This window comes from Mus musculus, chromosome 9, assembly GCF_000001635.26.
Source record: "Mus musculus strain C57BL/6J chromosome 9, GRCm38.p6 C57BL/6J".
Classification (NCBI taxonomy): domain Eukaryota; kingdom Metazoa; phylum Chordata; class Mammalia; order Rodentia; family Muridae; genus Mus; species Mus musculus.
Genome location: NC_000075.6, coordinates 66,775,202 through 66,797,749, shown reverse-complemented (window position 1 = coordinate 66,797,749; position 22,548 = coordinate 66,775,202). Strand labels below are relative to the sequence as shown.

The window sequence follows — 22,548 nt, the reverse complement described above, 5'->3', positions numbered from 1 at the left end:
AGATTGGTTCTAATGCTTTGATTCAATTGGGAGTCTGTGTGTCCAAATGCTAAAGGCCCTTGTCCCCAACTGGTTTTTGATCAATCAATAAAGATGCCAAGATACAGATGGATGATCTCTGTAAGTGCACAACATGTGAAAGCTGACCAAACTCAATGTGGTATGTCACAACAGGTCAAAGAATGGAAGAAAAGAGACTGCGGGATGCACACACACAAATGAGGCATCTGTATCACGCCCCCTTACACAACTCAGGGAACATCATAGAAGTGATGGTATGGTATAAAGATTGTAAGAGCCTGGGCTGGAGAGATGGCTCACTGGTTGAGAGCACGGATTATTCTTCTAGAGGTCTTGAGTTCAATTCCCAGCAACCATGTGGCTCACAACCATCTGTAATGGGATCAGACACCCTCTTTTGGTGTATCTGAAGATGGCTACAGTGTACTCACATAAAATAAATAAATCTTAAAAAAAATGGTCTGAGCCAGAGGCCAGGGTGGAGCAAAGCAAACAGTGTCTTCTAGATTTGGCAGGACCAATGCATTCATTAAAAAAAAAAAATGCATTCACAAACCTAGAGCAGCCCTGTTTGCCTACACAAGATGAAGCTCGTCAATATTCTAGCGCAGAGTAGGAAGAAGTTCATAAGATGCAAACACTGACTGGGAAGCGATTGACAGCTTGGCTTTTCAGAGAGAGTCAGCTTTCCTCGAGGGCATGGCTTCTGGGAGGTAGACCACACTCTAATGGATGTCCCTACAGCCAGACGTACATGAGCAATACAAATTAGACTCAGACTCAGTGTGTAATTTAAGAGAAAAAAAAGAACACATGAAGTTGGGAGCAGGTAGGGGATGGAGGTGAATCTGGAAAGAGGATAAATATGACCAAAATACATTGTATATATGTTCAAATTATTGAAAATATTATATTAATAAAAGTAACTTCAGCATACTTGGTGTTAATAAGTAGATAGGAACAAGGCATAGGAGAATAGAAAAATGTTGTTGTCCTAGCAATGCTGCATGTGGACTCTGCCCGTCTATGTACTAGGTTCATCCAGTTCAACCTAAGCTTCATTTAAAAGCAAACCCACTCATAAATGACACAAGATCAAACACACTATCCCTAACACCTAGGACCGTAAACATTTCACCAAGGTCTCTTAAAGAACAATAATTAGTTTTCCACTCATCGGGCTAAAAGAACCTTATTAGAGTGAACCTAATTAAAGAGTGAAGTCAAGTCAGTTTATTTCTAACAACTGACCCACTTCTAACTTCTGGAGATGAGGGAAGACAAGAACTAGGAAGATGAAGATTCTGCTGGTTGCTCTGGAATTTTCTCTGGTTTGTGATGACCAGAAACCTCTTCATCTGGCATAACCCTTCATAGCCCTACTGATATGTGACCGGGAAAGGCTGCTCTCTGGGTGGGAAGAATTCTATGTGTTTTTTACATGGATTCTGGCATTTCTCTATGCATCAGGTTTTGTAATATATATGTCAAGTATTACAGCTTTCACCTCTATATTCTTTCTCCATCAGCATGTAATCCAGGTATAAAAGCTAAGCCTAGGAACAGTGGGGCTCAAGGTGATGAACAAAACTCCATCAGTAACTGAGCAGGGACAAACCCTAGGCCTAATGTCTGGAGCGGCTGACTCTGACTACACTTATAACACCTCGGAGCCCCGCCCACTACATTACCAGGTCTCCAGAACTTCGGCTCGCTTTGGCTGGAGTAGGGCGGCACTCTGAGCTTGCTCTGGCTGGAGTAGGGCGGCGCTCTGAGCTCGCTCTGCAGGCGCTGACAGGTCTGGGAGCGACTCAAAGCCCCGCCTCCCAGGCTCCGACCTGGCTCCGGTTTGACTGGGCGTGGGACTCCTCCAGGCTCTCCGCCTTCCGACCTCCGTTCCCTGTTCTGACAGGATCTGTGCTCCGAAGCCACGCCCCTCCTCTGCCCTCGGAGCACCTCGAGTCCCCTGCCGAGCTCCGCCCAGCAACCCGCTTTTACAGGCCAAGGAGCAGCTCAGGCCCCAACTCCCGAACCCTGCCTTGTCCCGTGTGACTAGAGGACCTCGAGGTCCTGCATGCCAACCCTCGCTCTGCCGTCCACTCTGATAGGCTATGGAACTCTTCCAGGCCTGGCCTCCCGAAGCTCCCTCCTGTTGCCTCTTTGACTAGGGCACCGAAGGCTCCGCCTCTCGAGCCCCGTCCCGCCCTCGGCATCTCCAGACCCCGCCTCACGGGCTCCGCCTCGTCCACTGCTCTGACGGAGCACCGGAGCCTCGCCACCCAGCCCCGCCCCGTATCCAGGACCCGCTGTCCATTGGGCACTGCAGGGCCCTCGGGCCCCCGCGACTGGCTCCCGAGGTCGTCATGACGGCTGCGGTGTTCTTTGGTTGCGCCTTCATCGCCTTCGGGCCCGCGCTCGCTCTTTATGTCTTCACCATCGCCACCGACCCTTTGCGAGTCATCTTCCTCATCGCCGGGTGAGGCTGCGCTGTGTCCCGGACGCCGCGGGTTCCCTCCCTCTCCTGGGTTCCCACGACCCCGGGATCCCCATCTCCCAGGGGCTCCAGCTTGTGGTGCGGTCCAGGGCTGGAACTGTTCCTGGGAGGGTCTGAGAAGAGCAGGCCCGTAGGCTAAGCAGGCGCCCCTTGGCTTCTGTTGGCTGAGTGTGGGAACAAGCAGATAGATTCCTGCATGAAGCCTTTGTCTTTCTGTAGGAATCTCTCATTTCCCTCAGTGCTGAGCAGCATCGAAGAGTCGTTATCACTACTCTCTGCCATTAAAGTCACCTGGAGATCAGATGTTTATTCCCTGCCCCCCACCCTCACATCAATCCTCGGACTCAGAATGTCTGTGCAGACTATTCAGGCTCAGATTTTCTTTGTAGACTCCTGGGTAATGGTTTGGGTGCAGTCAAGGAGGAAAGTTCGAGAAAACACAGTAACAACTGACCAGGCGGCATGTCCTCCTGGGAGCTTGGTAAATACCGGAACTCTGCTGGTGAACGTGGTCTTGGTCTCGCTGCACCTGCCCGAAGTTTGCAGCTTCTGAACTTTCCATTATATTAATGCAGGCGTTAGGTATTCATTTTCTTTTAGAAAAAGACACTTGACAATATCTAACCATTAAACTTATATTTTCTGGTGAATTTTGAGGATATGAAATTTGCAACTGTCACTGGTTGTATATTTCTATAGCACACAAAGCATCTCTTAGGAAAAATAGTCAGCAACCAAGTGCCTCTTAGTCCTTGACAGATAGTGCCCTAGCGTGCACGCGACAGGGTCACTGAATCGTTCTTGTTAAGCACATCTGACGTTCCTCTTGGACTATTTGTCTCACTAGGAGAAAAAAAAAATTCTGATCTAAAACATCACTTTGTGAGGATTGTTTACTAAAAATGATTTGTAGCTCAAGCAGGTTTGATTTAAAGTCATTATTAAGCCTGTGCTTCTGTTAACTTGTGATTTTTTTTTTCCTTCTACGTTCCAGTGCTTTCTTCTGGTTGGTGTCTCTCCTGCTGTCATCCGTTTTTTGGTTCCTAGTGAGAGTCATTACTGACAACAGAGATGGACCAGTACAGAATTACCTGCTCATCTTCGGAGTGTTGCTCTCTGTCTGTATCCAAGAGCTGTTCAGGCTCGCATATTATAAGCTGTTAAAGTAAGTTAAGTGTTTGTTTTATTTTCCCAGTTAGACTTGAATTACGATTTAGTGATTGCTACAATTTTAGCCTGAAAATATTGAATATTTAAATTTACAATCCGGTTTGCCTGCCCTCCTGCTCCTCCTTATCTTTCTCTCTTCATTCTTCCCAAAAGTGTTTCTTCAAAAATTTCCCAATGCCAGACACTTTGTAGAAGCTGAGGTACAAAGGTGGGTTAAGAGACAGAAGCTCTGGCCTGGTAGAATTTATAATGAGAGGAAACAGGCAAGATATGAATGAACAAAAAGAAATCCACTATTGAAGAAAAATAACCCAGGGAAATAATTACTGAAACAATAAAGAGCCTTTCCACTTGAACTTCATGCTTCCCTCCTACCACCTCAAATAAATTATTCTTATGGAAATTATGCCTTCCATTATTTTAACTGTTAGTGGGAAACAAAGGCTCACTTAAAAATATTTTCTATAGTTTCAAGTCTGCAAATGAAAGATACATTTAACAAAAAACCAAGCCATGAGCTCTCTTTTTGGGGTTAGGATGTAAGTATTTAAATTGATTTCTTATGCTATGCTTTATTTATGCATTTATTTATTTACCTAGAACACAACTGTCATTGCCTAACACTTATCTTCTGTAACTGCTGTGTTGTCTAAAATTGCTGTATGATACCTGAAATATATGGATAGTTTAAAGCTTGGATTGAAAATTTTGCAACCTTATTCAGTTTTTATATAACATTGATACAGTAACTATTTTGTCATAAAAAGCTAAGATAATCACAGCTACAGGGTTTTTGTGAGTTTGCTTGCTTGCTTTATCTCCCTACCCCCATGCCCTCCACACCAGAGTCTTTGTGGAAGCTAGAGGAGAGCTCTGCCACTGACCTATACCCTTGGCCCTACTATAGGGTTTTGTTTGTTTGTTCTTGTTTTTGTTTAAAGAAGAGTCTCTCTGTTTTTTTAATTTTTCTAAAATGGTGTATTTAGGTGGGCTGGAGATGTATAGCCTTGGGTTCATAGCGACATAGTGATTTTGAAGCCAGCCTAGTTACATAAACCATCTCAAAAATCCAAGCCAAAAAAAACCCTAAATATCTTAAATACATAATTTCAAGAATTGAGAAAACTTCCTCATGTTGTGTTACAGAGTTCCTGAGGAAATGTTACAGCACTGACAGTTCCCTGTTAACATTAGGAAGTGAGAAAGCACAAAACATAATGAGTTTCTGTGTTCCCGATGAACAGATTAGATGACTGACTGCGGGATGTCTCCTTCTCACTGCTAAAATCCTTTTGTTATATTTGTTACCAGATTCTAAGGACAAAACTTAAAATTTCCAATTCTTAAACCTTGTAAAACTACTTATAAATCACTTTCTTATTTATCTATCAATCTACTATCTATCTATCTATCTATCTATCTATCTATCTATCTATCTATCTATCTATCACTGGCCTGGAACTTGGTATCAAACTCAAATTTAGAGATCTACCTGCCACTGATTCTTAAATGCTGGGATTGAAGGCATGCACTATCACATCTGGCTCATTTATTCATTTCCAAGCATATATATATAGAGAGAGTTAGATTGAAAATATATTCAATATTCATACACACACACATATATGGGAGACTATCAAGGGATCTCTGAACAAAATAAATACAAAATTTTAGTTTTTCTGTTATTGTTTTGTTATTGTTTGCTTTATTTTATTTCGAAACATGATCTCACATATCCATAAATGGCTTCCAATTCAGTGTGTATCTGAGAATGACCTTGAACTTCTGACCTTCTTGCCTCCACCTCACAAGTGTTAGGATTTCAGTCACTGGCCTCCATGCTTAGGAACTTAATATATTCCTGATTGCAGGAAAGATGTGACCCAGATATTTGTGTGGCTGTCTTCATATTTCTCTGGAGCAGCAACCAACTAAACTATCCAAATTTTCCCAATAAAACAAATCTACCTGTTAGAAGAATATTAATTCATCCCTATGAGTTATATTTAATGCCAATAATCTATATCAACAAACTTATATAGTTTAATCATTAAATTTGGAAGGATTCTATGCTTCCAAATGGGCAACACTGAAATAGCTGTTCTTATACATCTCACATGCTTTTGTTTCAACAGTGATTGATTCCAAAGTACTTTAATAAACATATTTTACAGTAAATATGATTTAAATATCCTTTCATCTGTCTTTTAAATGGATGCAGAAGCTTTGGGCAATAGGTTTTAGTAACAGAGACAGTAATATAACAAACTACATATTACATTCCTAATATGTCTGCAGGGTGATGGTTGGGGACAGAGGCAGATTTTGGTACATTTATGACCTGGCAGTAATAGAAGTGTGGATATGGTCACTCTGGATTGATTTGTTATATCCTATTCTAATGACAGCATTTTATCATATAGAGTATTATAAAAATATTCTGCTTTTGATCCTGAGTCCTATTTGGGAATATGAAATAAAAATATCAAATATTTTAAAATATTTTAATCATGTGATTTAATATTCTTAATCATGTGATTAAGAATCAACATGAGAATTTGACCTCTTAGTGTATCAGCTAGCTGCTTTAAGAAATTTTACAGGAGCAGAGCGGGGCAGCCTATAGGTGTCACTCAGTGGGAAAATATGTGCTTGCATGTGTGAATCATGGGTTCAGTTCCTGACTCTAAAGAAAAAATATGTTACTAGAGAGTTGAAGAATCTTGGTTCTTCAATGAGAAAGAGGGAAGGAGGAACAAGAATGAGTGCAGCCACAGAGGAAAATACAACTGAAAGCCAATACATTGGAGATAAAGACCTAAGACTATGGGAAGTACAAAATTCAAAGAGGTAGGTCTCTCAGGATGATCAAATAATATTCCCTGGGCTCAGAAATTAGATCACTGATTTTATTCCTATTGAACTCAATCCATATTGGCTTGCTACTATTATTTTTAATTTTTCCTTTTATGGAAACATCAGCTAGATGGAGTTGGCAGAAATCTCACTTGACTTCAGTCATTGAAAATGTGCTGGATCAGGTGTGGTGGCATTTGCTTTTAATCCCAGTCTTTGGGAGGCAGAGGAAGGCAGACCTTTGTGAGTTTGAGGACAGCCTAGTCTACATATTGTGTTTTAGGATATTCAGGGCTATGTAGACAGACTCTGTCTCAAACAAAAACAAAACAAAACAAAACAAAACAAAACAAAACAAAACAAAACAAACAACAACAATAGCAAAAGACTATTGTGTTTGACTTAAATGGACTCTGGACTGAGCATGTAGCCTGATCTGAAGCTTCATTAATAGCTAGTTTTGAAGGGTCCTATGACCTCCTTCATATACTGCTTTTTAAAAAGTAAAAACAACAAAATATGTGTGTGTTTTTCTTTTAGAAAAGCCAGTGAGGGTTTGAAAAGCATAAACCCTGAGGAGACAGCACCCTCGATGCGACTGTTGGCCTATGGTAAGTTAGACCCTGTGGTGTCATGAAGAAAAATAGTAGAAGTGCTGGAGAGATGGCTCAGCAGTTAAGAACACCTACTATTCAGTTCCCAACACCCACATAGTGGCTCACAACCACCTCTAATTCTACCTCTAGGGGACCCAACACCTGCAGATGGTACACATAAACTCACGCAGGCACCAGTGTGCATGTCTACATACATAACACACACACACATACATACTCTCCCACATGCACACCTGTACATGGTACACATAAACTCATGTAGGCACCAGTGTGCATGTCTACACATACACATTCTCACATGCACATGTAGCATGGACGCACACATACATACATACACACACACACGCATATGCATGCCCATGCACACATAACACACACACACACACACACACACACACACACACACACACACACACAATCTAGGTCTCTATGTAGAGTTAACTCAGTCTGGCCCAGGGGTCTCACCTTGCAAACAGTTAATCCCTCACATCTTCTCTTGTCCCTTCTGTGCCCGTCCCTTGTTCATTTACCCACTCCTCATGCTCTGCACTTTCTCACGTAGCCTTCCAGAGCTGGCTGGCCGGTGCTTCAGCAACAGCAGGCTGTTTCCTTCCCTTTTTCCTTCCAGTCCAAAGACCCAAATCCTCCTCAGCCTTGCAGCAGCACTTTCTCTGCAGCTGTAGGAACCACTCCATGCCTTCCACATGCCAAAAAAGCAGACCCTGTCCCTGCAGTGAAACAGCATTCCCCAGACCTTGCAAATGAGAGCTGAAGTGGATGCCTAACAGGAAAAGGGTTTACCGGTGTTTTTCTTCCTCTTTAGTTTCTGGCTTGGGCTTTGGAATCATGAGTGGAGTGTTTTCCTTTGTGAACACCCTGTCTAACTCCTTGGGGCCAGGCACAGTGGGCATTCATGGTGATTCTCCTCAGTTCTTCCTTAATTCAGGTATGTGCCATAGCTGTGGGTGTTCAGGGTTCTGCTCTAAAGGATCATCTGTATTGCATTCATTGGCTTCAGAATTCAAGTGAATGATGATTTATTTTAAGCTTTTTAAAAAGATTTATCTGTCTGTCTGTCTGTCTATCTATCTATCAATCTATTTATTATATATGAGTACAAACACGCCAGAAGAGGGCACTGGATCCCATTGAAGATGGTTGTGAGCCACCAGGTGGTTGCTGGGAATTGAACTCAGGAACTCTGGAAGAGCAGTCATCTCTCTAGACCCCTGTTAAGCCTTTTAAAGGCAAGATATTCTTAGGCACTATAAGTGAAGGACCTGGGAGTGGGGGCAGGGGTTTGAGTGCTTTGGAATATGACAGATTTTATCTTGCATAAGAAATATATATATATATATATGTATATATATATATGTATATATATAGTTGAAACATTAGCAGCTAACTTTTAAAAAAAATTTTATTAGGTATTTTCCTCATTTACATTTCCAATGCTATCCCAAAAGTCCCCCATACCCACCCCCCACTCCCCTACCCACCCACTGCCCAGCAGCTAACTTTTATGAGACATATTCTCTTTATTTTGGGATTTTATATTTATTTTTAACATAAGCCTGTAAGCCCTATTTTTTCTTCTTGTTTAGTGCTAAGAACTCAGTATAAGACCCCTAGCCCTAAATTCTACTCTTTGATTTATCTATAACTTGTTGATATTTACAGATAGGCAGTATGATATCTTTCAATTCAGAGTGAAAAATAATAGATAAATTGATCTTTCTATGCAAAGATGTAGTAAAAGAGGACCAACTCTTTTCACATTGCTTTTTCTTCTCTAGCTATATGTTATAGTACAATGATAACAAGTTTGTTTTATAGTCAGAATATTATTTAGGTCTAGATCAATAGCAGTTCTATCATTGAAATAAGGGAATTCATATACCCTTTTTTTCAATTAAGTCAGTGTCCACACCCAGGCTAATGCTCATTAAGGGAGGTGACCATCTTTAGGGAAATACAACCAAAAAATAGATAGAGTTTCAGTAGATTTCAATAGAATAAAAAGGTTGTACAGAGAAATGGCCAATTTTAAAAGCTGTAATGGCTTAGAGCCATCTGTCTTATCATGCCCATGTCCCTGAGTGCATTGACAGTCCTCCACCATTCTCTGTTTCCTTGTTAGTTCGAATCTCAGCCTCTCCTATGGACATCAATTCTGTCAGCCACTCAAGAGAACCAGTTCTCTGTGCAGCCAGCAAGTTAGTCTTCCCTGTTGGAAAGGTCTTTGACTTTCTGAGGCCTGCGGCATACAGTTCAGACTATTTAACTCCAGCTCTGAGTTAAGGAAGAGTGTGCTAATAGGTCATGCTTAACACTGCCTCCAACAGAGCCGATTACCTTCTAAACTGGAACATTTCTGAAATAAAATTTAAAAGGTAAAAATGTTAAGTTTGTAAAAGCAACAAATATAGTTTTAATGGTTCATGTCTTAGAATCTAGTAGAAATTAATAAGATACCTTCCATGTTTCTTGTAAATTTTCTTATAGTTTACATTGTTGCAGGAGCCGGTTCCTTCCATGTCCTTTATTGCTACAGGTTTCTGTCCTCTAGATGGTGCTAATTCCCTTCAGAAAGCCAGCTGTTTTCAAGGCCAGCTTAAAATGAATCCCTCGGAAAAGTATTCTAATTACCATTTTGTTCCTGAAATGGTAATTAGAATAAGTAAGGAGTATGGGGTTGTTAATTAGCATCTCTATCTATGTCAGTTGTGTTAATAATGCACATCATGTATGATACATGTATATACATGGATTTTTATGTTACCGACAAGCATAGTTTATGAAGTACACATAGTATACTTACATATAACTTACACATAAATGTAAGTTAGTTCTTTGTTATCTGTGGTTGTGGAGCAGAACAGCAGTAATTAGAGTCATTGCTATTTCTTGGAAATGTTTGGTAGAGAAGGAAGTATGGGATTGTGGTCCCAAGTTCAAGTCATATCCTGGATCACTAATTTAGTATTTGGGGAGAAGTCCTTTTGATTATTTAAGTGTGCAGTCTACAAATAATTATTAAAATCTTCTCCATAGCTTTTGACTATAAAAACAAACACCTAACTACACAAAGCATAAAATCAACTACAGAGAGGAAGAGTAGTGTAACATTCACACAGATGCAGTGGTTTATACCTATAATTACCATACTCGGGAGACTGGGGCAGTAGGATGCCAGTTGGTCTAGGGAACAGGACCCTCAACAGCAAATTTATGAAAGCTATAGAGAAGAGAATGTATCAAGTATGCCTACTGAAAAGGTGACATTGTGCTGGATCTTAACTTTTTTTATTACATTTATGTGTGTGTGTGTGCATGTATGGATATTTGAGAACAATTTAAGAAAATTGGTTCTCTCCTTCAAAAAAGTATACCCAGATATTAAACATATATTGTTAGTTTTGGCAGCAAATTCCTTTACTTACTGAGCCATGTTCTTGGCCCTGTGTTTTGTCTTAGAGCAAGTACTAGGTGTGGTAGAATGTGGAGGAATGCATATTGAGGGAAAAAGGACAATCTGTGTACATATGTGTATGTGTGTGCATGCACACACATACATATACACATACAAACACACATACATTGAAAGAAGGAGAGGAAGGAGATGATAGGATAGGGGAAAGGAAGAGAGGGAAAAAGTTGTTTTAATTTTTTTTTGTTTTTGAGGGTGTCAGATAGCCCAGGCTAGTCTCAAACTTAGTATGTATCTAAGGATGACTTTAAAGGTCTGAGCCCCCTACTTCTGTCTCTATTCCCCCAATTGCTGCACAACTATCCCTGGCTTGAGTTCTGTGATTCTGGCATAAGAAGGCAGTTGAAGATTCATAGAGAATCTATAAATTAAAGTCATTTGGTTCTAGACTGTAGAAGGCTTTGAATGCTAGTTGGAGATGTCTGACTTGACAAAAGAGGAAAAGTCAGTCCATTAGACTTCTTAATAGGAAGGATCAAGACATTCAGACCTAGAACTTAGAAGCAAGATCAGGGCCAATGAGGTCTAGATGATACTTGTCTGAAGCTTACAGGGTAACACTGTTTTGAATAAGAACAGACTGAAAAATGTCACCAGCAAGAGTATTTCCCAAGTAGTTGGACTCTCGGAGCTAACCCTGGGAGCACACTTAACTGATCTTAGCACCCATGGCAATGTCCTGAGAGAAGGGTGAGCAGAGGCTGCCAGCTAGATGCCAAATGCCTGTGGTAGTGAATTCCCTTATTCCTTGATTGACATCAAGAAACATTATGATTTAAAAAGAATTCCCATTGTGTCAGGTTTTGCCTTAGTCTTTTGACTCAGGTATATTAAAAGAACTAAACTTAGCCCTAGGCATCTTAAGTGGTCTCAGTGTCACACCATTGGCAGCCATCTGTCCATAGGAACTGTCCTCTTCAGAAGGATGTCTAGACCTGAATTGAATCCTTTTAGTGTGGTCTGGCAGAGCTTGACATGAAGATATTGTCAGAGATGTGACAACTTACTGTCCTGTAGCCACAACAGTTATGTCTTTTAATATTGTTTTGAGAGTCTCTTACTTCATGTAAATAATATGCATGTTCCCAATGTGTTTGTCCTCAGTCAGCAACATGCTCTTGAGATGGTTCATACTGTGGGTCATATACAGTAGCTCACTTTATGAGCACACAGTATTTTGCTTCTCCGTTGGGGTAAGGGCGGGCATTCTTTGTTATTGCAGCAGTGCTGGTGTAAGTATTCTTGTATCTGCTTGTGCACATTTATAGGAATGCCTGCTTGCCAGGATTCTGAAACTTGACCTTGTATCGATTCTCTAGAAAGGCTGTTTAAACTGGCTGTGCTGGGCTCCTGCCCCACTGCTTCTGATTCATGGGTGGAATGGGTACCAGTAAGTTGCACTGATAACAGGTCCCCAGGCTAGTGATCGCTTGATCTGAGAACTACCTGGGTTGGGGTATAGATAAAGTACATAGTGTAGCTTAAATATCTTGCTGGATTGACACAGACAGACTAGTCTCCTTTGCTTGGCAATGCCATGTTATTTTTCCTTCAAGCAGGGAAGAATGGAACTCTAGCTTGGTGTTTTACTGTCTGGTGGGTTAAAGCTCATGGTCTCTTTATTACGTGGCAGGAAAGGGAAATCTATATGCCCTTTTCATGTTAAAGTAAAAAGAATATATGGGGCTTGCCTGCTTATAAAAAATGTTACCTCAGGACATAGGACACAAGAAGAATCTTAGATAATTATAGTGATTTTTAATTGCACTATTTTAAATTTTTTATTACATTATTTTTTTAAAAGTTCTAGAGAAAATGCCCCCTTCAGTGCAGAGGCCTTTTTAGATAGGAGATGTTCTGTTCAGTTGAGAAAATTCTGTTTTAGTGGGGCTGCAGGCTAATTCAAAATAAGCTGTGTTGGAGCTGGAGCTATGGCTTAGCGGTTAAGACTATTGGCCCTTCTTCCGGAGGACCCAGCTCCAATTTCCAGGACCCACAAAGCAGCTCAGAACTATCTTCAATTCCATTCCCAGGAGATCCTATGCCTTCTTCAGACCTTTTCTGCTACTAGGCATATTTGTAGACACATATACAAGCAAACCACCTATACATATAAAAATAAATGTGTTTTAAGCAAATAGTTGTATAGATTTTATAGTAATCTCATTTCATACCTCAGGGAACCTCTTTGAAAACCAAATCCAAGTTGGGATTTTGTCAACCAGGTCCATAGTCTAGAGGAATAGCTGCTACAAAGGCAGGACCCCACTTCCAGAAAGATATGCTTCTTTGACAGTTAACTCAGAGTTCCTCTCAAAGCCACTACTAGCTCTGGTGGCCAGATTCTGCCACTGCAGCCAGGGGCCCCTCAGAGCTGGTGAGCAGTCATGGGGTTCCCCTGGCTTTGGTGTCTGCTGTCTGCAGGCCTGGCCCCTAACTGCTGACATGTCTTTCAGCTTTCATGACACTGGTCGTCATAATGCTGCACGTGTTCTGGGGCGTTGTGTTCTTTGATGGCTGTGAGAAGAATAAGTGGTACACCCTCCTCACGGTTCTCCTGACGCATCTGGTGGTGTCCACCCAGGTGAGTGCTGGCACTGTGCTTGGGGCTTGTGAATTCAGGTGCAGACCTCTGAGTGGTGGATTCCACCCCAGTTGAGGGACAGGCTCATGGGGACATGAGCACAAACCAGGGAAGCCCTGGAAGTGGACATGGGTCCTGCCAGTTTAGTAGAGTGACAGCCACTGTCAGTATGGGATCTGTCTCATTAGAGATTTCCCATGCCTGCCCTTCAGTGGATTTATGGTCAAGCCTAAAGTGGTTGGCACTGTGCTTGTGTTATGAAGGGCATCTGAAGCGATTTTCCTTCATTACAGATCCCTCAAGATACAAATTTTAGTAAGTTTAAATCGTTACATGAAAATTACTTTAGTCTGACTGGTTAATCACTTCCCTTTTGCTGTTGTCCTGGCTGTTGTCGAGCTTTTGTGACTGTTTTTAAGTGCATGGGACGCTTCCCATAGGTTTTGAGGTACAGAACCATGGAAACTGACTAATTGCTGTGAGTATTTTGAGTGTTGGATACAAATTGCTGAAACATGCTCTGTAAGCTGGCGACCCTTTCCACTCTGACCAGTAGCAGAAGTGTTGGTTCCACTCCTTACTGGCATTATAACAGTGCCAGTTCACAAAGTAAAGTTTAAAACGCGTGTCAGATCTATTTTTAAGCAGTGTGTAATGACTTGGGTTTGACTGGTAATATGTCATTCAAATACATGACAGTTATCAAGTGACCCTGCTATGGCCTTGTCTAGATTCTTCACACATTTTATACACAATATTGAAAAGGTTTCTCCTGGGCCACGAAGATGGATCAGTAAGTAAAAGTGCTTTCTAGGCAAGCTTGATGACTCGAGTTTGAGCCATAGAGTCCATTATGGAAAGTCAGGACCAACTTCCAAAAACTGTCCTCTGATCTCCACATCTGCATCTTGACATGTGAATTTCACACATACATAAATGATGATGATGATGATGATAAAATGATATTTTCAAAATATCTCTACTGATAGAACTTTCTTCTGGCTTCTCTCTTGTCTATTTGGAGTTCCTATCATATTTTCTCCACGGGACTTCTTGCCCTCTAGTCCAACTAAAATGCAATCTTTTTACCTCTTACATGGTTAATAATGCAGTATCTGTGGATACTAAAGTTGTCTTTAATATGATGGCATCTTTGTAAAACCAAGCAAGGATTTGTGTATCTAGCCAAGCCTGAGCTACAGAGCGAGATCCGATCTTAAAATACAAAAAAGTGGGAAAAGTTGTGTGTGTGTGTGGGGGGGGGTAATCTGACACACATTGGGAAAGGACTATTTTGACCGATGCCCTAAGAGCAGACTAGCTGGGAGAGGTCACCTCACTAAGGAAAGACAGGGAAGACTGAGACGAAATAGCAGTGCGGCATGAGAAATGGCTGGATTCAGGAATCAGGTGTCAACAGCGGAGCCTTCAGTGCCTCCGACAGAGTGGATGAGAGGAAGAGGAAGAGCCAAGGGTTTGTTCAAGGTTTTTGGCCCAGACAACTGAAAGAATAGAGTTGTCACCAACTGAGATTGAAGGCTTGAGAAGGGCATTCAAGGGTTTTATCTGGTGCCATTACTTTGGAGGTGTCAAATATCCAAGAGTAGACTAGGTCAGGTAAAAGTTAGATGAGAAAAGACTAACTTTGGCAGAGGAGTTTGGTTGATAAAAGGTAATTCAAAGGATTTTGGATAAACAGAGATGCTCAAGCATGAGTCCCATGATATCCATCATTGAGTTTAGGCTACAGAGGAGGAGCCAGCAAGGAAGCACAAGGAATAACTGAAAACTGGGGGAAATTGGGAAGCCCAGAGAGTTGGGTTCCCTGGGAGCCAAGCTCACTGAGGAGAGATGAGGGCTTTCAAAGTTTTCAGAGGAGAGCCTAAAGTCTTTGTTTGATGTAAGGTTTATTCATTTAGGGCTGTGACACTTGCCTCCCATAGCTCTCCACCATTCATACCATGCACTTTCTTGTCCTGCTGGGTTTCAGGCATGATTTGTCTCCCCAAATCTCCCCAGCCTTTGCTCTTTGTGACATCTGCTCAGAAAGCCTGCAGTGTGAGCACTACCACTGGTGGTGTATTTATGATATTCATCATTTAATAACCACACCATTGTTGTACAGTATTTTACTGTGCATAGATCATACTATCTATTCTATAATATAGGAGCATTTAGAGTATTTCCAGATGGGTTATTTTCTTCTGGTTTTTTTTTTTTTTTTTTTTTTTTTTTGAGATAGTCTCATCTGTTGTCCATGTGGACTTTCCTTTCTTTTCTTTTTCTTTTCTTTTCTTTTCTCTTCTCTTCTCTTCTCTTCCCTTCCCTTCCCTTCCCCTCCCCCTTCCCCCTTCTTTCCCTTCCCCCTTCCCCCTTTTCCCTTTTCCCCCTTTCCCCTTTCCCTTTTTTCCCTCTTTCCTCTTTCCCTCTCTCCCCCTTTCCCCCTCTCCCTCTTCCCCCTTTCCCTTTCTCTTCCCCTTTCCCTCTTTCTTTCCCCCTTGCCCCTTTTTCCCCCTTCCCCCTTTCTTTCCCCCTTCCCCCTTTCTTTCCCCCTTCCCCCTTCCCTTCCCTTCCCTTCCCTTCCCTTTCTTCCCTTTCTTTTCTTTTCTTTTCTTTTCTTTTCTTTTCTTTTCTTTTCTTTTCTTTTCTTTCTGAGTCAGGGTATCTCACTGAACCTGGAATTCTGAATTTTGGTTAGACTAGCTAAGCAGCAAGCTCCTGGCATCTACAAATGTCATGTTCCATGCCACTTTTTTTAAAGACAGAATTTTACTTTGTAACCTTGGTGGCCTCAAACTCACAAATATCCCCGTTTCTGCCTGCAAAGTGCTGGGATAAAAGCATGCATCACAACGTCTGATGGCTGCACCCACCTTTTAATGTGAGTCCCGAGGGTCTGACCTCAAGTAAGGCAACAAGCACTTACCCACTGAGTCACCTCATTAGCTCTCTAGCTGCTAACTATTATGTAGAGTGTGACTAGATATATTAAATATAAGTATTAAATATATGCCCATCAGCAAAAACACATGCACACTGCTTTTGGACACATACCCAGAAGCACTCTGGTTAGAGTACAGTAGTCAGTTGCTGGTATCTCTCAGTTTGTCAGCATGGTTATGTTGACTTAAGCACTAACTACTTACTTATGAAATTCAGCTCCTCTGTGTTCTTGCCAACACTTGTTATAACTTTCTTTCTTATCCTGCTTGGAATATAGTAGAAACACAATAAACTTCAAACTTTCATTTGCTGGACAATAAACACATCTTTATATGTCTGTTGTCAGGTGGATAATTCTTTTTGATGCCTTTGTTCAATTGTTTTGCTCTTCTGCCTTTAATTTTTAAGAATTCTTTATATTTTCTATAAAAAAATCTTAGGCAGGGATAGAGGTAGAGGTATTTCAAAGAGCTTCTACAGCATTTTGTCTTTATTTGTTTTGTTTTATAGATAGTTTCATGCTATAGCCCAAGCTGTCTTAGACTCCACTCTGTAACTTTACCTAGCCTCATTTGTGGCAATTCTCCTGTCTCAGCTGCCCTAGAGCTAGTATTTAAGGCATGAACTGGCACATCCAGCTTTTGCATTGTTTTGATATTGTTTTTGAAGGTCTTACATGTGTGGTTCTGGGCCTCTAATTAAGGGTCCACTGCATGCACACAAGCAAGGCTTCCATGAGCTATCTCCCCAATCCAGGTTTTCCATTTTTTGTTGTCTAATGAATTGGGTTCTATTATTTCATTTTTAATGTTCTGATGAATAAATAATCTAGCTAAATTTCAAGTTTTAGAGATTAGTTTTTTCATCTGTATAGTCTCATTTTCTGTAACAAAGCTACATTGTTTTTGTGATTGACGAAAAGAGAAAAATGGCTCTAAAGGAAATACACTGAAGCAAATGCAGAGGACTGTAAGCTTATTCCTGCCCACTGCTTCCAGTCTCAACTAGGTTGGTGCTTCTTAAGCGTTCATCTACCACCAAGTCAGAAATACCAGAGCCAATCTTGGCATAGTCCTCACATTCAGCCCATCTCTGAGCCATGTGAGCTCATCCTATCTGCTTTTTGTCTTTACCATACCCCATAGATAACCACCTCACACTCTCCTCACCAGTGCCTTTAATCCATTTCAACAATCAAAACCAATCATTAGCAGCCCAATCTAAACCCTCTCTATGACCCTGCATCACACAGAGTAACATTCTCACCCCTTAGCCAGGGCTTCACAGCTGCCTGACCTTATCTGCTCCTCCATTCCTAAACTGTATTCCTACTGATTCTAGTTCTCATCTAATCATCTAGATCTCATCTCTGTCCTCATCTCTGCTCCTCCCATGGCCAGCCTGCACAGGGCTAGTGCATTCCCCTTCTTGTCTGTCTCAACTTAAGTGCCACTTTCTTGGGGCCCACATCACCCCTTAAATAGATCACCTTGTTCTCATCCTAGCATTTGTCATAACTGTAAGTATTCTGTCTTAGCAGCAATCACAATTTGTAATTGATTTATTTCTTCTTGATCTGTTACTTATTAGTATATAAGTTCCACCAGAGTGAAGCCTTATCCTCAGTAATTTCAGTCACAGCACCTTTTGGCACTCTGTCAATCATGCTTTGGTGTTGGGGATTGAATCCAGGACGTCATGCATAATAAGCATGCACTCTGCCACTGAGCTATGTTGCTGTTAGTGTTTTATAATGAATAAACTTTTGGAATCCATAGAAATTGCACAGCCAAAACCTATCTCCGTTTCCTCATGTTCCTTTGAATACTAATGGTTCTTATTAAAGTAATCTAGATGTACCTGACTTTCTTGTAAATTCTTAAAGCCAACTTAGTACAGAAATGGGTATAAATTAGGCATATCCTCCATGTGTTTTCTGTTAGTATCCCATTAAGTTCTGGCTAACAGCTGTCTTCTGGGTTGCCATTTGACTCAAGCAAAGTGCAAATTCACTGACCACTGTTTGTTGAATAGATTGTTCTCTGTGCCTTCCTGACACTGAGATGATGTTCATCTCATGTTTGTGAGACCGTCCAGTTGTTGGAAGCATTGTGTATTTTCCCCTATCTCTGTTTATTCCACATGTTTAATACGTTTGTGCTTTTACCCAAACTGATTTATTTTTTCCTTGCAGACTTTTCTAAGTCCTTATTATGAAGTGAATCTGGTAACAGCATATATAATCATGGTGCTCATGGGCATCTGGGCATTTTATGTTGCCGGAGGCAGCTGCCGAAGCTTGAAACTCTGCCTGCTCTGCCAAGACAAGGATTTTCTTCTTTACAACCAACGCTCCAGATAACCTCTGACCATCAGCACCTCTAAGCAGCAGCCTGTGTCTTTAGAGGAAGCACAACTGGGCCCTGTTCTAAAAAGACCCCTGTATCTTGGAACTTGGAAGCCACAGAACTGTCCAGCCTGGAACTGTCCTGTGCTTTCATGCAGCAGCCTCTGGAAGAGCTGCAGTGTAGCCTGCAGCCTGGCTGCACATTTGAAGCATCTGGGGAAACAAGGATTGATGCTTCTGGGCTTCTCCAGACTTGATTATCCTGGATGTGCAGGACAGCTGAGAGTCACTGGGGTCCAATGGGGAGTTCGAGAAAACACCCAAAAGCTGTTCAGTGTTGGTCTTCTAAACCAACTTCAGCTGAGCAAGTAAATATCTGAATGTGGTAACCAGCGTAGCCCCTGTCTTTTTATGTACTGATGTCACAGACTCCAGGGCTGTTCTGTCTGTGGATGGGTTTGCTAGCCTTCACCAGCATCATAGGCTGTGCCTTTAAATGCAGTAACCTACACTGGCATTATAACTTAGCCAAGGTAAGGTCCATGTAGAACCTGTATTTTTCTCATTATTTTATCAATTTTAAGTTTTTCTTCCTCAGGCACTAGATTATTTATTTGAGTATAAATTCAGGCTCTTTAGGATTAATTATATGCTGACTTCCTTGGGAGAGTCTAAAATTATGTGCTGAATTCCTTGGAAGAAATTAGCAGTGCAATTTCTTTGGATTCCGTAAGTTTATTCATTATAAAATACTAACAGCAACATAGATTCCTCAGTTTTAAGCTGCTGTGTGTGCTGTCTGAAACTGGCTTGTCTAGGGAAAACTCACCTTTTTTATCTCTGAGAAGCTGGGCAGGGAGATGAATGATGGACCTTTGGGAGATCTTCTCTTTGTGAGAGTGTAGCTAAACCACAAAGTAGTGTGACATTGACACTTCTCATTTGCTACTGTGACACCAAACAGTGCCATCACCCTAATGGTACAGGGTAAAGTTGGAGATAGACCAAATTTCAAGCTGGCATGGAACTTTTCATCTTCAGCAGTTCGCCTGGGTTCTGGTTACTGTGAGACAAACAGCATTCCCTTTTCAGGACTACGCAAGGGCTTTGTTAGTCTTCCAGATAAGGCCTCTGGCTTCCTCTGTAAGAGGAATGCTACTGCATTGGGAGTCTGCTGTGGAGACTGTTCCCAATCCAAGTCTTTTGGGAACAGAGTGTAAAGTAGCAATGACCTCTTGGTGGAAGTGATGCCTTGGTGATCCCAGCACACATGTGCACTGTCTATAAGAACCAGGGGCAGCAGTGAGAGGGTTTGGCAGTGACACTTAAGATGAATTACCCAGGAACTAAACCTTAATTGATGAACTTCCACCATGCTTAAAATATTTGAGTGTCTATGTAGAGATGCAAGACTTATAAAGCTTCTAGCAAGAATATAGATTACCTGAGAAACCACTGTTTCTCCTTAAAGGTTACTTCAGCTCTAAATCATGTTAGTGCCTCTGCTGGAGTTTATTGGTTGTATCTTCATATAAGATTTCCCCTGGACTAGAAGGACAAAGACATAGAAAGCAAACAGTAAACTTCACTTTACAGAGCCAAGAACAAGAAGATGCCCACAGGGCTGGGATGTGTTCCTCCCTGAGCATGGTTACTACTGCTGTCTTATACACCTTGTATGGAGATATTCCGATAAAATGTTTGCTTGTCCGAGGCATGGAGAACCTGAGAATTTGACTGTTATTATACTTGAGCTCTAAGCAAATTCTCTGAGTATACCACAATATTAGAAATGAGGCTATTATACAATCTCAATTAATTAAAAAAACTCAGATGAATGGCTGGGAAGATGGCTCACTGGCTAAGCACACATACTGCTCTTTCAGAGGATCCAAGTTCAGTTCCAAGAACCCCCTTTGAGCAGCTCACAACCACTTCTAACTACAGCTCTAGGAGATCCAATGCATCTGGCCTTCAACTGCGACTGTATTCATATGCCCACACAGGCAGGACCATACATATTCAAAAACAGAACCAACACACATGAGAAGGAAATTTGCCTAGTGAAACTCAGTTGAATTATTGAATAGTCCTTGTTTGCCTGTGGTTGTTCTTATACTGTGAGTGCTGCTGTGTAGCTCAGGCAGAGCTGTTTCCGTAGCCTGCTTTGCACCTTACCTAGGAAGCCTGAGGGAGGTGGAGTCTTACACATACACATTGAAGTGCTGCTCTTATTAATAATTGAAAAGGAGTAGCCTGGATGTTGTATGCTGTGTTCCACACAGGTTTTCTGTGAAGAGAGAGAAAATGCACATAAAATTGACCTTGGGATTTTGAATATTGTTTTAGTGCTTGAGTAACAGAGATGCATTGACCATGTGAATAGCCGGGATAGATTCAGTTGTAATTTCACATAAGCCACATTTATCCTTAGTTTGTTTGAACCAGTGCTCTTCACTGGAGGTGTGTCCACCTGTCTGTCCTTTCGCTTGCCGGGCTAGCAGTGCAGCAGTAGTGACATTTTCAGAACATCTTGATGAAATGTGCTCCAGGGAAGTGAGGACAGTGTCTTCAGACTGCTCAGAAGATAGCTTTTGTTCCCAGTAAACATAAGTACTGTGAGAGAGATTTTTTTCTCTCCCTAGTTCTTGTTTCAGTAGCTTCAGCCCTGTGTCAAAACAGGTGTTAACAGTAGTTGTGAGCACTGAAGCCTTGCTAGGGCTTATAGGCATGTGCCACCACGCCTAGCTAAAGGATCTCATTATGATTACAATATTTATCTTTTTGTTTAATAACAGGCTTTACTTTAGTCCTTTCTAATGTTTAGAGGAAATGGACACCATCTCTCTGTATCATCTGTAACATTTTTACATGTTAACCCTTTATGACCCGTATGACCTGCCTTTATGACCTGTAGCAGCAAACCTTCCAGGCCTGTGTTTTTCCCAATGGACAGCAAAAACATTATTTAACATTTCATTCTCTAGATATCCCTCATTTGGAGTAGACCATCTTTCAGTATCTGTTAGTATAGTTATTGCCTTGTTTGAAACTTGGCTGTACATTCTGTTGTTTGTTACTGATTAGTTGCGAGACTTTCAAAGTGAAGTTCATTAGCTAATTTACAACCCACAACGCATGTATCATTTCTCTGTATTCAGAATCAATTTGGCACAAAGATGTTCCTTGTGGCTTCTTAATCCAAGTAGAGAAAAAAAAAAAAAACCTCAAAGATCTTGGAGCTTTACTTTGAAAAATCTCTAAGTAATTGTGAAAGAGTGAACTTACAAAACATCACAGAGCAGTAGCTGAAGACAGAAGCCGGTGAAATTAACCATGATTTAGCTTCTACTTGGCAGCTTTGAATAGCTTAGTCTTGTCACTTTCCCTCCCCTTAGAGAGGAGACGAAGCACCTGAGAGGTTGTGTGTGGCCTTTACCCTCAGACAGGAGGTTCAGGAAACTGGGAGGATCTATCACTGGAATCAGTTGGCTCTGTTTGAATGAGGCTGCTCCAGGTTTATACTGATCATCTTCCCGGATGATCCAGCTTCAGGGCCAATACCTCTGAGCCTGTAACACAGGTGAGGAGGGGCACATTTCCCAAGTCAGCTCAGAGTCGGCTACAGTCTCTTTGGCCCTTTCTCAATAAAGTTGTGAGTCTTGCTAGATGTCATTATTTGAGGATTAGTTAGAATGGAGATTTCCTGATGACCACCCTCAGATGTGAGAATCCTCTATTAGAAAAAATAAAAATATTTTGTCTTCATCTCATCAAAAATTAGAATAGAAGAACTGCTCAGTTGTCTTATTGTCCACATTTGAGTAGAACACTTGTATTCTGTTCAACAGACATTTTAATGTGTGAGTCCCAAGACTTTAAGGCTCAGTGACTTATACAAGTCACTTATACAAGTCACTGATACAAGTAACTGGTATTTGTTATTTAAGTGTAAATCATGGTAAGTCTTGTAAAACTATACTTTAAAAATGTATTTGTATAAAATAAAAAGTGGAGTGTATAGTT

General features: G+C 41.3%; 1 protein-coding gene across 2 annotated transcripts; it reads left to right on the top strand.

Moving 5' to 3' along the window:
• The first annotated feature begins 404 nt into the window (after positions 1–404).
• On the top strand, positions 405–22,548 carry Aph1b (aph1 homolog B, gamma secretase subunit). 2 transcript variants are annotated; one of them, XM_006510922.4, is made up of 7 exons: positions 405–2,497; positions 3,510–3,680; positions 6,395–6,535; positions 7,082–7,152; positions 7,982–8,104; positions 13,105–13,232; positions 18,370–22,548. In XM_006510922.4, the coding sequence occupies exons 1-7, from the start codon at positions 2,385–2,387 to the stop codon at positions 18,535–18,537; spliced, it is 915 nt and encodes a 304-aa protein (XP_006510985.1). In that variant the 5' UTR covers positions 405–2,384; the 3' UTR covers positions 18,538–22,548. The 2 variants fall into 2 exon arrangements, with proteins under 2 accessions (XP_006510985.1, NP_808251.1); NM_177583.4 differs by lacking the exon at positions 6,395–6,535 and having other exon boundaries at positions 2,327–2,497; positions 18,370–22,263.